The sequence below is a fragment of the Pristis pectinata genome, chromosome 29 (assembly GCF_009764475.1).
Source record: "Pristis pectinata isolate sPriPec2 chromosome 29, sPriPec2.1.pri, whole genome shotgun sequence".
In the NCBI taxonomy this organism is placed as follows: domain Eukaryota; kingdom Metazoa; phylum Chordata; class Chondrichthyes; order Rhinopristiformes; family Pristidae; genus Pristis; species Pristis pectinata.
The window spans coordinates 1,343,910-1,359,852 of NC_067433.1; the positions used below are offsets into that span (position 1 = coordinate 1,343,910).

At 46.4% G+C, this 15,943-nt stretch overlaps 1 protein-coding gene across 1 annotated transcript in view; it reads right to left on the minus strand.

Moving 5' to 3' along the window:
* Positions 1-15,706, minus strand: part of LOC127584328 (docking protein 2-like) — a 52,890-nt gene extending 37,184 nt beyond the window's left edge. Inside the window, exon 1 of the mRNA XM_052041032.1 lies at positions 15,444-15,706. Within this exon, the coding sequence (XP_051896992.1) occupies positions 15,444-15,503 (60 nt within the window). The 5' untranslated portion in view covers positions 15,504-15,706. The remainder of the gene's footprint in view (positions 1-15,443) is intronic.
* Between the last annotated feature and the right edge of the window lie 237 nt (positions 15,707-15,943).

The following is a 15,943-nucleotide window of genomic DNA, read 5'->3' on the forward strand; positions in this document are numbered from 1 at the left end:
AGTCATAGAGCACTACAACACATAAACAGGCCCTTCGGCCCATCTAGTCCATGCCAGCCTGGTTTTCTGCCTAGTCCCATCTACCTGCACCCCCCTCCCATCCATGTACCTATCCAAACTTCTCTTAAATGTAATTGAACCTGCATCTACCACTTCCGCTGGCAGATGAGGCAGGTTCTGTGAAAAAAGAAGCAGAGTTAATGTTTCATGTTGAAGAACTACCAAAGGGTGTTTAACCTGAAGTGATAACTCTGTCCTCTCCACAGATGTTACCTGACTAACCAAGTATCTCCAACATGTTTCAGACTTCCAACATACGCAGATTTTTGATGTTCATTTGAATGGATTTAGCCAAAGTTTTAAAAATAGTTTAAATCTAACTAAAAATAAAAATTATACTAAATCTTTGCCAAGTAATTGCAAACATAGATATAGTGAAAGATGGAAATATAAGCAAATTCTTAATTTAAACTTATCTCTCTGATGAAGGTAGGATGGCCCAGTTAATGGATAGGGCATTGTCAGGCACACCAGCTGCTGGACTCACCATTTACCTCCCCGTCATCCTCCACCAAGGACAGGGTCATGTACAACGTGACTGAGAGTGTGAAGGAAACAGGGGATGGAACCAGTCAAAGTCAAACATTAGGACTGTGACCGAGAGCCATTGACGGAAGTGATGAACGTGGGGTTGACTCCCACATCGATGGTCAGAGACCAGTCTTGGTTTCCCTTCAATGTTCTAGTGGATTCCATGTGACCTTGTGCCAGCCCTTGATGGCCCTTGACTTGTGGAGCGTGGACATCAGAGGACAAAGGCGCAGAAGTTCCCGACAGAATTGCAACCTCCCACATTGGAGCTAGACCAGCCTGTTAGCTCCGACAAAGGGGCTTCAACCGAAACCTGAACTATTTCTCTCTCCACGGATGCTGCCTGGCTGGCTGGCTGATTGTTTTCATCATTGTGTCATTCTGTCAGTCTGTCTGCCTATCTTGTCTCTGTCAGCCCCGAACGCGCTCCTTCCTACGGCTGCCCATCCATCACAATCTATCCATCTGGTTGAAATTGCCACCATTTTTATATCTGTTCTTCAAGCTTCTTGTCCTTCACACATCCTTTCTAACACCTCCTGTCCGTCACGTTTCCTGTTTGTCGCACAATCCTTCAGACACACTTCCTGCCCATCACGTTTCCAGTCACAAACACTCAATGCAAAATTTCAGGTTTCACACAATTAGAAACCTGTAAGTGAGGAAGGCACCTCCCCAGTACCAGGGTCACAATCTCTCAGGCTCCTGCACATAAACAAAGGCTGTGTTCTGATTTCTGTCGAAGTGGCAACTAGCGTTTTCATAAAGTCAATTACACTACACATGAATCACAGAGAATTAATAACAGCCAATGCATCAGCCATCATTTGATGGGAGCTGGTCGTGTGGACACAACATTCTGCTTGTTCAGCGGAAATGGGGAAGAAACTTCCTTTAAGAATACAGAACATAGAACAGGACAGTACAGGGACAGGCCCTTCGGCCCACAGCGTCTGTGCCGACCATGATGCCAAATTAGACTAATCCCTTCTGCCTACACATGATCCCTATCCGTCCATTCCCTACATATTCATGTGTCCATCTAAAAGCCTCTCGGATGAGGCTAACACAAACCTAACCCTTTGATGAACAAGTGCACAGCTGTGAACCTTTGATGTGTGTCTCTCCTGAAAGGAAAAGCTGCAGATGTTGGAAATCTGAAATAAAACCAGAAATGCTGGAAACACTCAGCAGGTCAGGCAGCTTCTGTGGAGAGAGAAACAGAGTTAATGCTTCAGGTTTAAGATCCTTGGACAGAGCCTTGTTCTGATGAAGGGGCTGCCACCTGAAACACCAACAGTTTCCACAGATGCTGCTGGACCTCTCTCCCTGAGGCAGAATATCCAGAAAGCCAGTGGTAGCCAGTGTACCCACACTTGTTCAGTGCTGGAAGCCAATGGCAAGTTAGCACCCATTGTGTTTTAGCTGGCATTGTCCTGAATGAGGGTGAGCAATCTTATGGGAGATGTACACAGTAAATGACAAGACCCTGAGGAGCATTGAGGTTCAGAGGGATCTTGGGGTACACATCCATAGCTCCCTGAAAGTGGCAACACAAGTAGATAGAGTGGTAAAGAAGGTGTACGGCACAGCTGCCTTCATTGGTCAGGGAGTTGAGTGTAAGAGTCAGGAAGTCATGTTGCAGCTGTGTAAAACTTTGGTTAGGCCACACTTGGAGTATTGTGTGCAGTTGTGGTTGCCCCATTATAGGCTTTGGAGAGGGTGCAGAAGAGGTTCACCAGGATGTTGCCTGGATTAGAGGGTATGTGTTATAAGGACAAACTTTGGGTTGTTTTATCTGGCGTGTCGGAGGCTGAGGGGAGATCTGACAGTGGTTTATAAAATTAGGAGAGGTGTAGCTACAGTAAATAGTCTTTTTTTCAGCGTTGAAATGTCAAGTACTTGAGGTCATAGGTTTAAGGTGAGGGGGGAAAGTTTGAAGGAGATGTGCAGGGAAAGTTTTTTACACAGAGCGCAATGGGTGCCTGGAATGCGCTGCCAGGGGTGGGGTGGAGGCAGGTACGATAGAGGTATTTAAGAGGCATTTAGACAGGGACATGAGCATCAGTAACTGAGGGATGTGGATCATGTGCAGGCAAATGGGGTTTGTTTACTTTGGTATCATGGTCGGCACAGACATTGTGGGCCGAAGGGCTTGTTCCTGTGCTGTGCTGTTCTATGTTCAATGTTCTATGAGCAACATGTTGTGCACCATCTCTCCACACATTGCACTCACTCCCTCCTTCAAATTGGAGGAAGAAAATTATTCTGGATTCTTCTGATCAGAGGCCTGAAGCGAGCAGCACAGCCCCATCATTCCAAAGGGAGAGGCAGAACTCTGCTCTTCAAAGCCATGAGAGCCAGCGAGCATCACAGACATGGTCCAGGTTCACCGCTGCCCTTCAGTACACCAGAGCTGTGGTGTTGGAGCACAGTTTCTGCACTTCCTCCCGTTGCTGGATGCCAGAGCTCCCACTCTGATGCTATTTCCATGCACACACACAGTCATAGACTCATACAGCACAGAACCAGGCCCTTCGGCCCACCATCTCCATGCCAACCACCAAGCACTTACTTATATTAATTCCATTTACCAGTACAGGAAGTCCCCAGATTACGAATGAGTTCCGTAATTTGAGTCTGTTCGTAATATGTAAGTCGGAACAGTTACGTACAGTTCACATCTAGCGTCAATTAGTCAAATGTTTATAATTGAGAGAGAGGACGTGTGTGTGTGTGTGTATTGGTATAAAAAACATTAAAGAAACATTTCTTAAACTGTTTAGATATTGAATGACTTTATTAATTGGATGATGGGCCTGGTGCTGGACAGGATGGGCCTGGCGCTGGAGAGTCAGGGATTGATACTGCTGTTGTAGTATGAAGGTTAACTTCTGAAGTCAATTTCTTAAAGTAAACATCAAGGGTGGCTTGAACAGAGCTTTTCTTTTTCTCATTATAAATGGCCTTGTAGAAGCTGAGGCCGTCGGTAACTATCCGGTAAACTTTGTTGAACCTCTCTGCGTTAGGATCTTGCTCCTCTAACTTTGCCATCCCTACTTCAATGAGATGAAAGGCTTCAGCTAACTCCTTCGTCAAAAACTTCTTGGGTTCTGGGGTTTCTTGGTCCCAGCCTTCTTCCTCAAGTGCTATCATCTGCTGCTCCAGCTCCGTAAGGTCCTCACTGGTCAGTTCTTCAGCATGGGATTCAAGCAAGTCTAAGACGTCACCTTCACTGATGTCTAACTGCAGTTGATTATTACCAATATCAACCACAGCCTGCCTGGCTTCGGCAATGTCCTCAGCTGTAAACTGTTTAAAACCATCTGCGAATTGGGGGCACAATTTGTTCCAGACTCCTCTCATGTTGGTTTTCTTCACTTCCTCCCAAGAATCTGCAATGTTTTTGATGCCATCGTAGATGTTGTAATTCCTCCAGAACTCCTTTACGATTATTGCATCATCTTGGGTAGCCCTGACTGCCTGTGAGAAGGTCCGTCGTAAATAGGAAGCCTTAAAGGAGGCTATGATTCCCTGATCCATTGGCTGAAGTAGTGATGTGGTGTTGGGTGGTAAAAAGACGACCTTTACATTGGGGTGAAGGTCATCTAAAGTGCTTGGATGTCCGGGGGCGTTGTCAAGCATAAGGAGAATGTTGAAAGGAATCTTCATGGCCAAGCGATAACATTCAGCAGCAGGAACAAAAAACTTCAGGAACCAATCTTCGAAGAGAGCTTTTGTTAACCAAGCCTTTGTGTTTGCCTTCCAAATAACGGGAAGAGATGCCGTGATGACTCATCTAAGTGCCCTCGGATTTAGGGAATGATACACAAGCATAGGCTTAAGCTTGAAATCCCCGGATGCGTTACCACCGAGCAATAACGTTAGCCTATCCTTGGATGCCTTATGCCCTGGAGCAGTTTTTTCCTCTTTTGAAATGTATGTCCTTTCAGGCATTTTTTTCCAAAAAAAGCCAGTCTCACCTACATTAAATATTTGCTCAGGCACATAACCTCCCTCCTCGATAATTTTTTTCAACATTTCAGGAAACGGTCTCGCAGCACTTACATCGGCACCCGCTGCTTCACCTTGCTCTTTCATATTGTGTAAATTTACCCTCCCTTTGAAACAGTTGAACCAACCCCTACTCGCAACAAATTCTTCATCACAAGCACTTCACTTGCTGCACGTGCAGCCTTTAAATCACTGAAAAGGCTTGGCGCCTTTTCTTGCACTAAGCCAAGGCTAATAGGAATATTACGCTGATTTTGATCCTCTAACCAAATTACCAATAGCCCTTCCATTTCGATAATTAAACCACTGCGTTGCTTAGTGACAATTGTCACTTTCATTGGGACAGAGCCTTTTACATACTCCATTACTCTCCCCTTGTCCTTTATAACTGTCCCGATCATTGATCGACTGCAGCCTAACGCTTTTCCAATGTTTGGTGGCGTTTCACCTCTCTCTGAATGCTTTATTATTTCTACTTTTATTTCAATTGTGATCGTTTTCCTTTTCTTCGATGCATCACCATCACTTGTACGAGATTTATGCTTTGAAGCCATGATTACGGGCCGACCAACCGCTTAAAATGCGCAGTGTTTTGAGCGTCGCGCAAAGTAGTCCGCCCGTTCGTTAGTACAAACCATTGTGCGTAACTCGATTTTTAAAAAATATTAGGCTTTACGCGGGTCGGTTCATAAGTACAGATATTCGTAAGTCGGGCGTTCTTAAGTCAGGGACTTCCTGTATCTACCCCCAGCAGTCCTCCTCGTTGCTTCTATCCCCATCCCTGGCTTGTGCTAATGGACGTTAGCTGACAAATGAGGCGGTTTAATTTCCTGGGCCAATTAGCCAGACTGAAATCCGTTCGCACTATTTGCATTGCAATTCCCACCAGATTGTTGGCCTCATCGAACAGCAGACTCAGAGTAACCGTGAACTAGAACAAGGGCTTGCCTGCCAGGCTCTTCGCCCACTGACCTCTACCACAGCGTGTAATCAACCACAATGATGTTGACAAGACTGCAGCTATTAGCACACTTTTATCAAGGGTTTGCGCACAATAACAAGGCAATTCAGGATGAGGAAGGCCATCCATCCACTTGCTGCCTGGCCTGCTGAGTTCCTCCAGCATCATCCACTTCCATTGGCTCAGTGACCTTGTGACCTCCACCATCAACACGGGAGACAATTCAACACTCATCGTTTCTTAATTGTTCTCAATCACAGTGCTAACACTTGACTTTTACTGGTTCCATGCTCCATCCCGATCACAGCCTCAGCCACAGTGTACCTGGTCCAGTCTCAGGCACTCCTGTTCTCAGTGTAGGATTGTCAATCTCTCCAGCCCTTTCTCCAGCCCTCCAGCCCTGATATGAACACACCTGGACCCAGAGCCCAGGGTGATCTGACCGCATCTGGACCCAGAGCCCAGGGTGGTCTGATCACATTTGGACCTCGAGCCCAGGGTGGACTGACCACATCTGGACCCAGAGCCCAGGGTGACCTGACCACATCGGGACCCAGCGCCCAGGGTGATCTGACCACATCCGAACCCCGAGCCCAGCGTGGTCAGAGCAGACCTGGACCAATTGCCCAGGGCAGGTCTGACCTGACCTTGACCCAGACCCAGGGTGGTTCAGACCAGACCAGGACACGTCCCATTTGTTCTGAGCATTGGGAAAGCCTGTGGTACAGCTGGGCTTTCCCTGCCTCTCATATTTAGTCTAAAAGGGATATGCCACCCACTGCCTGACAGCTGGTGCAGAGAGCAGAGAAGTTCTCCTGTGTAGATTTCTTCTCAGGAAATTCAGAAACAGCACGTTAGAGAACATTGTTTAAAGTACTTTGTTCTGAAGAGACCTGTTGTTGTGTGTGGTCTGTGTCTTTAACTGTTCCTAGTTCTTGCTGTGGACTCACAGAGGAATATTGCAGCTCCAGCACAGGGCTGTTTTGGCTGCAGGCTGGATGTCCCTTTAAGTCATTTCCAAGTCACTTAGGGTCACTCAGAGAAAAAAATATCCTTGTAAATGTAATGCTCAGGGGTCAGAGAAACCCAGCATTTATGCATGGCTTTACCTCACCATTGCAACAATATTTGTACCTGTACAACACCTTCAATGCAACAAAATCACCCTACCGTCTTCACACAAACATTATGACATTAGGAGATACTAGGGCAGATGGCCAAAAGCTTGGACGGAGAAATTTTAAATCCATTTTACCGGAAGAGAGTGAGGCAAAGAGATGGAGGGCTTTGGAGAGAATGTGAGATTCATGGCCCGGGGAGCTGAAGGCACGGCCACACCGGTGGGACAACACAAGTCTGAGATGTGGGAGGTGGGAGAGGGCAGAGGGCCGAGACTCGGGGAGCTGCTCACAGGAGGAAGAGGTGAGGCCATAGAGGAATATGAAGAGAGAGGAAATGAATTTAAAAATTGAGGAACTGTTAAACCCAGAAGCTGCATGGATCAGTGAGCAGGAGTTATGGGTGTGGAACTGATGAGAGTTTGGTCACTGAGATGAGCAAGGATCTTAGGTTTACAGAGAGAGGAAGTGACGGTGGACACAGGGGCATCAGAATGGACAGGTCTGGGGGCAACACAGCTGAGGGGTTTAGCAGGAGATAAGGTCAGGCAGGGATGGAGAGGGCAATGTCCTGTTTCATTTGCTAGAAAGACCCCACCCACCTGGGTCATTCTCTCTTCTCTCCTCTTCCATCGGGCACGTACCACCAGACTTAAGGACAGCTTTTACCCCACTGTGATAAGACCATTGAGCAGTTCGCTTATACAATGAGATGGACTGTGACCTCATGATCTACCTTGTTATGACCTTGCACCTTATTGCACTGTACTTTCTCTGTAGCTGTGACACTTTACTCTGTACTGTTATTGTTTTTACCTGTACTACCTCAATGCACTCTGTACTAACTCAATGTAGCTGCACTGTGTAATGAATTGATCTGTACGATCGGTTTGCAAGACAAATTTTTCACTGTACCTCGGTACAAGTGATAATAATAAACCAATACCAATACCAATAGAAGTTTTCTAAACAAATCTTGAACCATTTTATATACCAACGTTGATGCGCCTGGTTCAAACTGCCACCCTTTGATGTGTCACCATGAGCCTCAGTCAGGAACTGTGGGCCAGGTGCAGTATGTCTGATGCACCCCCATCACCAACTGTAACCTGCACCTGTCCCAAGGCATGACACAACGTGCAGGTTACGGGAGAGGGGGATCACAGGAGAGGAGTTTGTCTTCTGTATCAACCTGTCAGTCCAGTCTCCAGCCCCCTCTCAGCAAAGTGCTATTTTCTAAACGGGGAGTGAATTCAGAAATCGGAGGTACAGAGCGGCTTGGGTGTCCTCGTGCAGGATTCCCCAAAGGTTAACTTGCAGGTTGAGTCAGCAGTAAGGAAGGGAAATGCAATGTGAGCATTCATTTCGAGAGGACTAGAATATAAAAACAAGGATGTAATGCTGAGGCTTTATAAGTCATTGGTCAGACCACATTTAGAGTACTGTGAGCAGTTTTGGGCCCCATATCTGAGGATGTGCTGGCATTGGAGAGGGTCCAGAGAAGGTTTACAAGAATCGTCCCAGGAATGAAAGGGTTAATGTATGAGGAGTGTTTGATGGCTCTGGGCCTGTACTCACTGGAGTTTAGAAGGATGAGGGGAGATCTGATTGAAACCTACCGAATATTGAAAGGCCTGGATAGAGTGGACGTGGAGAGGATGTTTCCAGTAGTGGGAGAGTCTAGGACCGGAGGGCACAGCCTCACAATAGAAGGACGTCCCTTTAGCACAAAGATGAGGAGGAACTTCTCTAGCCAGAGGGTGGTGAATCTGTGGAATTCATTGGCACAGACAGCTATGGAGGCCAAGTCACTGTGTATATTTAAAGTGGAGGTTGATAGGTTCTTGATTAGTAAGGGCGTCAAAGGTTACAGGGAGAAGGCAGGAGAATGGGATTGAGAGAGAAAAATAAATCAGCCGTGATTGAATGGCAGAGCAGACTTCATGGCCGAATGGACCAATTCTGCTCCTATGTCATGGTCTTACACCAGAGAACCTCCCCATTATCTTCCCTGCAGAGGAGGGAATTACCCACAATGGCTTTCCCACATACACCCACCCACTGAACATTGAGTGTTCGGAGAAGGAGATCTAATCTCCAATCACCAATCGGGAGAGGGGCCATCACTAACCGTCACCACTACACAGGGGACAGCACGCAAGGCCTGAGGAAGAACTCATCCATCCAGGCACAAACTCTGCCCCCACCACCCCCCACCATCTCTCCCCACTCCCCCACAGATACCAGTGTTTAGGGAGAAGAGAACATCTCATTTTATGTCTGTTGTTATCAGTGAGGAGTAACTGGCCAGGTTGTAAGTTCATCACATCTCAGAGCCTGGAGCACAAAATGCCAAGGTGACACTGTCCCCATCTGAGGGTCCATGTCCACATGTCCGGCACCTTTACATCCTGTCCTTTCCAGACTGCAACGAGGCACTATCTAAAAACAGGTTGGCTAAAAATACTTGTGGATGAGGTGCCTGGACCGAGTTCTCAGTAACAGTCAGGTTTGAGAGGTGTTGGAATAAATAGCCAAAGTGTGAACTTCATTTCCACCAAAGAAAAAGATTTGGAGACAAGTGATTGACCAATATCAGATCAAAAGTCATCAAAGTTCTGCAGAAAAAAGAGCTGTTCGTTGGTGAAATGTTGAAGGACAGGAGCTGTCAGGCAATAGTCTACAGAGGCTTAACCTTATAACCTTATAATGGTTGTAGACGTTGCTGACTTGTTGCAGCCAGCAAGCAGATCTATAACCTACAGAGTTCTTCAAAGGAAGATAGATCTGCTCTTCTACAGGTCCTTTCACCACCTATGGAGATCCCAGCAATCTCTACGTTACTAGCCTCATTATAGCACTAAGGGGATAGGAATCTAAGAATGATACAGCGTCGAGAGAGGCCACTCAGAAAGTTCCCTCCTTTCACACCCTAGTGCCTGTTCATCATTACTGGTAATTGGTTTATTATTGTCACATATACCAAGCATTTTAGGGGAAGGAATAGAGAGGGTTAATAGCTGGTAAAATAGGATGGAGTTTATGCAGATGTGGTAACAGGGAACCACTGCTGAGGTTCAACAATAGAGAGATGGGATGCCGCTGTAACCCCTCCAAGGTACAGAGACTTGATGACTATGTTATAACACACCACTACTGTTGTGGCCGAAACATAGGTTTGCTGTTAGCTAAGTTAGGGTTACGGATAATTAAGTGTTTTATTCTGTGGTGAAAATCTAGTTTTACTGTTAATTAAGTCTGTGTAATGATGTAATCGGAAAAAAGTAACGATCAAAACTTAGTTAATTACGTTTTCTGTGTAATCACGTATGCGGAGAGGTGTATAAGGCTGTCCCAAAAATGGGTTTGGGTAGATCAGCTTTGTCCGGTCTCCTGGTGCACACCAGTTTCAATAAATCACTTGTTGGTTGGACACCAACTCTGTGTTGCCTTTCTCGTTTGCTCCTACACTGAGACACTGTGAAAAGCTTTTGTTTGCGTACCATCCAGACCAATCATTCCATACACAAGTACATCGAGTAGTACAAAAGGAAAAAAAAGAATGCAGAATAAAGTGTTACAATTACAGAGAAAGTGCAGTGCAGGCAGACAATAAGGTTAAGGTCATAACAAGATAGATTGTGAGATCAAGAGTCTATCTTATTGTACTAGGAAACCACTCAATAGTCATAACAGCGGGATAGAAGCTGTCCTTGAGCCTGGTGGTACGTGTTCTCAAGCTTTTGTAACTTCTGCCCAACGGGAGGGGGGAGAAGAGAGAATGTCTGGGGTGGGAGGGGTCCTTGATTATGTTGGCTGCTTTCCCGGGGCAGTGGAAAGTGTGGACAGAGTCAATGGAGGGGAGGTTGGTATTTGTGATGGACTGGGCTGTATTCACAACTCTCTGCGGTTTCTTCTGGTCTTGGACAGAGCAGCTGTCTCACCAAGCTGTGGAGCATCCGGATAGGATGCTTTCTATGGTGCATCTGCATATATGAGCTCATCCAGTGAGACACTACAGGCTCGACAAACAGTTTTCCTACTTCCCTCTCTCTATTTTCTTTCCAAATGGAGGCACCTACCACGTTGCCACATTAAGTGTCATCTATTGGCATGATCTTCCTCCCCACCCCCATTCCCTGGCCTGAAATAAAATTGCTGACAGTCTTTGCTCTGTGCCATATTTAGCTCTATCAGTCTGACTCACAGATGATTACAATATTTGGTGAAAATCATTGTTTCCATGTGTACTTGCGGATGTGTAATGGGTCAGTGCAGCAGCCAATCTATTCACAGCATCTGCACAGAAACCAGTTGTAGACTGTGAGGAGAGTTCGCCGAGGTTTCAGGGGCTTATGCACGGGTTCTGTGAATGAGCAAGTGCAGTGCGGATGAAATATAACAGGGAAAATGCAAGGCCGTCCGCTTTGGGAACAACATCAACAGGCAGAGTGATTCTTTTAAATGAAGAAAGATGTTGCTGTTCAGGATATGGGTGTCCTTGAAATGCCTGAAAGTTAACTTGCAGGTACAGCAGGCAATCAGGAAGGCAAGCAATACGTTGGCCATTACTGCCACTGTTTGAGTACAAGAGATTAGAAGCATCTTGCTCTGATTGTACAGAGTCTCGGTGAGACTGCATCTGAAATATTGTTTACAGGTCTGGTCTACCACCTCGGGAAGGAGATACTGGGGCGTGGGGTCACCAGGTTGATTCCTGGGATGTTGGACGTCACACAAGGAGAGGTTTAGCAGACTGGGCCTTTACACTACGTGCTCTCAGGGATGATGTTCCCCTGGCTGGGACATCCACAACCAGCATAAGGGGTTGGTCATTCAGAACAGAGGGAAGAGGAAATTTCACCCAGAGCAAAGTGAAGCTTTGGAACTTGCTGCACAAGAGGGCTATGGATGGTCAGTTGCTGCAGATGTTCCAAGGCAGAGGTGGTGGATTTGTTGAGATTATCAGAACCAGGGGAGATTAGATTAATGCAAGAAATTGTTGCTGAGGTAAAAGATCAGCTTTGATCTTACTGAATGGAAAACAAATGTGAGGAGTCTAGTAGGACATAGAACAGTGAACAAATCTATTAGAGCAGGATAAGATGTCAGCACATCGTGGGCCAGAGGGCCTGTGTGGTGCTCTAATGTTCTATGTTCTAGTACAGCACAGGAACAGGCCCTTCAGCCCACAATGTTGGGCCGAACTAATTAAATATAATTAAACTCGTCCCTTCTGTCTACACATCCCTACCCCTCCATCCTCCATCATAGCCTGCCCCTGCCTCCACTTCCGATTTACCTCTTCCCATATCTCCCAAATCAACAGCACCCAAAACATAAGCTGATTTCAGAAAACACAAGGATCAAGACCACCAGGAAGATGTTCCAAAGTGTCTCATCAGCACCAGAGAAGTCAGACTTTGTTTAACTTCAAATGAACTTAATCTGAAAATTAACAGCAATACAAGATTCTCCAAGCTGATGTCAAGAGTTATGTGCCCAGACCTCTGAAGAGGTTGAACCCATGACTTCTCCAGTTCAGGGGTGACAGTTGTACTGACTGCGCAATGCAGTCACTGAGCCAGTCTCACTCTGGCGTTTCAGCGGCAACTTCTTATTTTCCATTCTGAGTTACAGATCCCCATCAGAAACAGATAAAGTTTCGACATTTCACTTGAAAGGGGATACCTTTTAAAATCTCGTTCACTGCCTCTGTCGATCTGTTGGGTATTAATTGGATCCAGTTTTTCATAGAGTACACATTCAGTGGACTTGTAGCCCCAGTATATCTCCAAGGGGCCCATGATTTAAATGCAGCATTACCATCTGTTTGTCCAGGTTCCTCACTGGCCTCCACATGTCGGTGTCCCTGCACCTTACTGTCTGCCTGCACTGCACTTTCTCTGGAACTGCAACATTTCATTCTGCATTATGTTATTGTTTCCATTTCTGCTACCCCAGTGCACTGATGTGATGAGATGATCTGTATGGATGGCATGCAAACCAAGTTTTTCACTGTACCTCGGTACATGTGACAACAATAAACCAATATAACAATATCCTGTTCTGCCACATAACCTTCCGCTCTCCTCCAGTTCCGGACTATTACACGCCCCAGTTTCATTGTTCGACCACTGGCAGCCGTGCCTTCACAAGAAAATAGGGGCAAAAAGAGGCCGCTCGCCCCTCAAGCCTGCCCCACCATTCACTATGATCTGGCTGATCTACACTGGCCTCAACTCCTCCTCCGTGCAGTGCTTATGGTCCTCAGTTGCCTGACCTTTCACAAATTTATCTCCCTCCTCTTAAATATCTCCAGTGATCCGGTCTCCACAATGCTCCAGGGTGGAGATTCTCCTCCCTCTGCCTTCAGCTGCCTGGACCCTAAGTAATGTCATTTCCTCCTAAAGCTCCTTCACCTCACACTTCTCCTTTAAAGTGCTCCCCAGAGCCAGCCTCCCTGACCAAGGCTTTGGCCATATATGGTGTCGGTTTTTGTTTGTTAACACCCCTGTAGACTCTCATAGATGCTTTACCAAACCCGTTATATAAACACAGTGGTGATGTGATGGAAAGACTTTGACCATACAGTACAGCAGTTCAAAGCCGATTTTCTGCACTAACTGGACCTAATGAGCCTTTTAAAGTTACTAATAGAATTATACCTCAGGAAGAATTGTGCAGCAATGGCTGTTTAGCACAATTGATCCATGTGGTGAGCCTTCTCCATCACACCCTATCCCTACACCTCCTCCTTCCCCTTCCCAGCTTCCTCTACGTAAAGTGCTTTGAGACACCTCCGGGAAATGTGGTAAAGTTCTGTAGAAATCCCGCCCTTCTCACAGTAATGCGGACACCTGGGCCAGTGATCTCCAGACACAGCCAAGTCTCACTGCTGCAGCTGGGAAGTTCAAAGTGGATTAAACAAACATGGAATGAAAATCTGGTACCAGTACAAGACTCTTGGGAAGATTTATCTAGTTCACACGTCCTTGTCAGGCTTATATGTGACTCTAACTCGGTTTTATCGGCCTTCTGAAATGGTGCAGAAGCCGCTGGTTCCAGGACGCCAGTAGATGGGCAACAATGCCTGTTTCTTATGCTCAGGAATGCAAATTTGGTGAAACTTCACCTGGAAGTTAATCCAAATCATAACCACATTATTTGGCACCCAAATACAGTACAATTAACTGCTGTGTTTTTTTTTCCTCTTTAAACAACAATGAAAAGTACTTCACAAATCATGTTACAAGATTAAGGATCAGTCATCTTATAACTAGGCTGCTTGGTTTGTTGTAAATGTTGTTTCATTGTACATCTCACTACAAATAGTTCAAAGTGCTCCACCATGAGTTGCTGGAAGAGTGCAAGGATTCTTTTGATAAATATTCTGTGGCAGCAGAAACACCAATAGAGCAAGTGACCTGCTCCTGTTGGTGATGCAGAGGGAGGATCTCCATTTCTGCAGCACTGTTCACTGCCTCAGATCCCCTCAAAGCCGAGGTGGTGCCAGTGGAATGTATCTCTGTTTCAATGGGGGAAATGTAGAAGTCAACTTACACACAACCAGATCCCACAGAGACGAAGGGAAGGTTTCATCTCTGGCACTGGCCAGGCCAGCACACCCTGATGTACAGGACCTGGGGCAAGCAGCCTGACCTGCACCTGAGTCGGGCTCGAGACGACAAACCGTCAACTCAGGGGCAAAAGTGCCATCAGCAAAGTGTGTGTGTGTGTGTGTGTGTGTGCGTGTGTGTGTGTGCGTGCGTGCGTGTGTGTGTGCGTGCGTGCGTGTGTGTGTGTGTGTGTGCACGTGTGTGTGTACGTGTGTGTGTGCGCATGTGTGTGTGCGCGTGTGTGTGCACGTGTGTGCGCATGTGTGTGTGTGCGCGTGTGTGTGTGCATGTGTGTGTGTGTGTGTATGTGAGTGTATGTGTGAGTGCACATGTGTGTGCGCGTGTGTGTGAGTGCATGTGTGTGCATAATTACATATGTGGGTGGGTAAGTTGGGGATAATAATCAGTCAAGTCTGTCTCTCATACACTCACAAATACACACACAAGCATGCACAAACACGCACATTCATGCACACTCACGCATGCACACACACACACACACACACACACACACATAATATATAGTGGGTTTATCTTCTCAATAATACAAGTTAGCAGCTCTAAGTCTCAAGGTAACTGACAATTAGATTGGTGTCTCTGTGCATCTGCTCCATCAGTGGTACAGAGCCCAGCAGAGTCCTGAAGCCATAACCTAGGCCATTGGTTCCAGAGCAGTAACGAGAGTGTTGCTCTGCCTGAAGGTGCCATCTTTCCTGAGACATTAGACATGCTTCTCAGCCAAGTACGAAAGGTGCCACAGTCACATTTTAAAGCAGATGATGGAAGGGCTAATTTTCTCACTCAATCAACAGCAGTGCTGTAACTGATCGCAGTAGGCAGGATAGTAGTAAAGCAGGGGACTAAAAGTAACAAAAAGTTCCCTTTTGTCTGTAAGGTGCTCACAGTGCACTGACTCGTGGTAGCTGTCATGGAAATGTAAGTTCCTTCTTTCTTTAACACAGCAACACACTGAGGCTCATTTAACTAAACTGATCCAAACCTTTCAGTGTAACACCCTCCGGTGTGACAGAGAGGAGGAAACGTGGAAAATTAACCATCTCAAAGTGTCAGACAACAGCATTTCCTACCCACTCCAAATGAAACAAAAATCCCAGAGAATGTTTCAAGAAGTGTGGTTACCTTTCCAAATTTCTGCTGCTGCTGGGTGTGAAGGACTCCCTGTTTTATGACTGCTTCCATTTTGTACGCTTCATCCTCTGGTGCCAGGTCGTGATCTGCTGTCGGTGTGAGCCAGCCCCAGCTCAGGAACTGTGGTTTTACACTGTGCTTTCCATTGTCAGCTGTATGGGCGGTGGCTACAGTCAGCCTCACCTCCCTCCCAGCTCCCGCCCCAGAACCGTGGCTGAAGCACCCTGAAACCGTGCTCAGAGTAAGAGGCAGACAGAGCATGTCCTAACCACAGTGAAAATATATCAATGCACCGTACTCCAAGAGTGGTGAGAATTCAGAACATGCCCGCAGGGAGTGATTGGCAGAGACAGTTTTAAGGAGAAGTTGAATAACGATATGAGTTGTGGGATATGGTGATGGGGTGAGAGGGGTGGGGGTGGGGGCAGGGGATATGTGGAGCAGAAACACAAAGCAGCCGAGCTGAATAAACTTCCTCTCTACTGTAAATA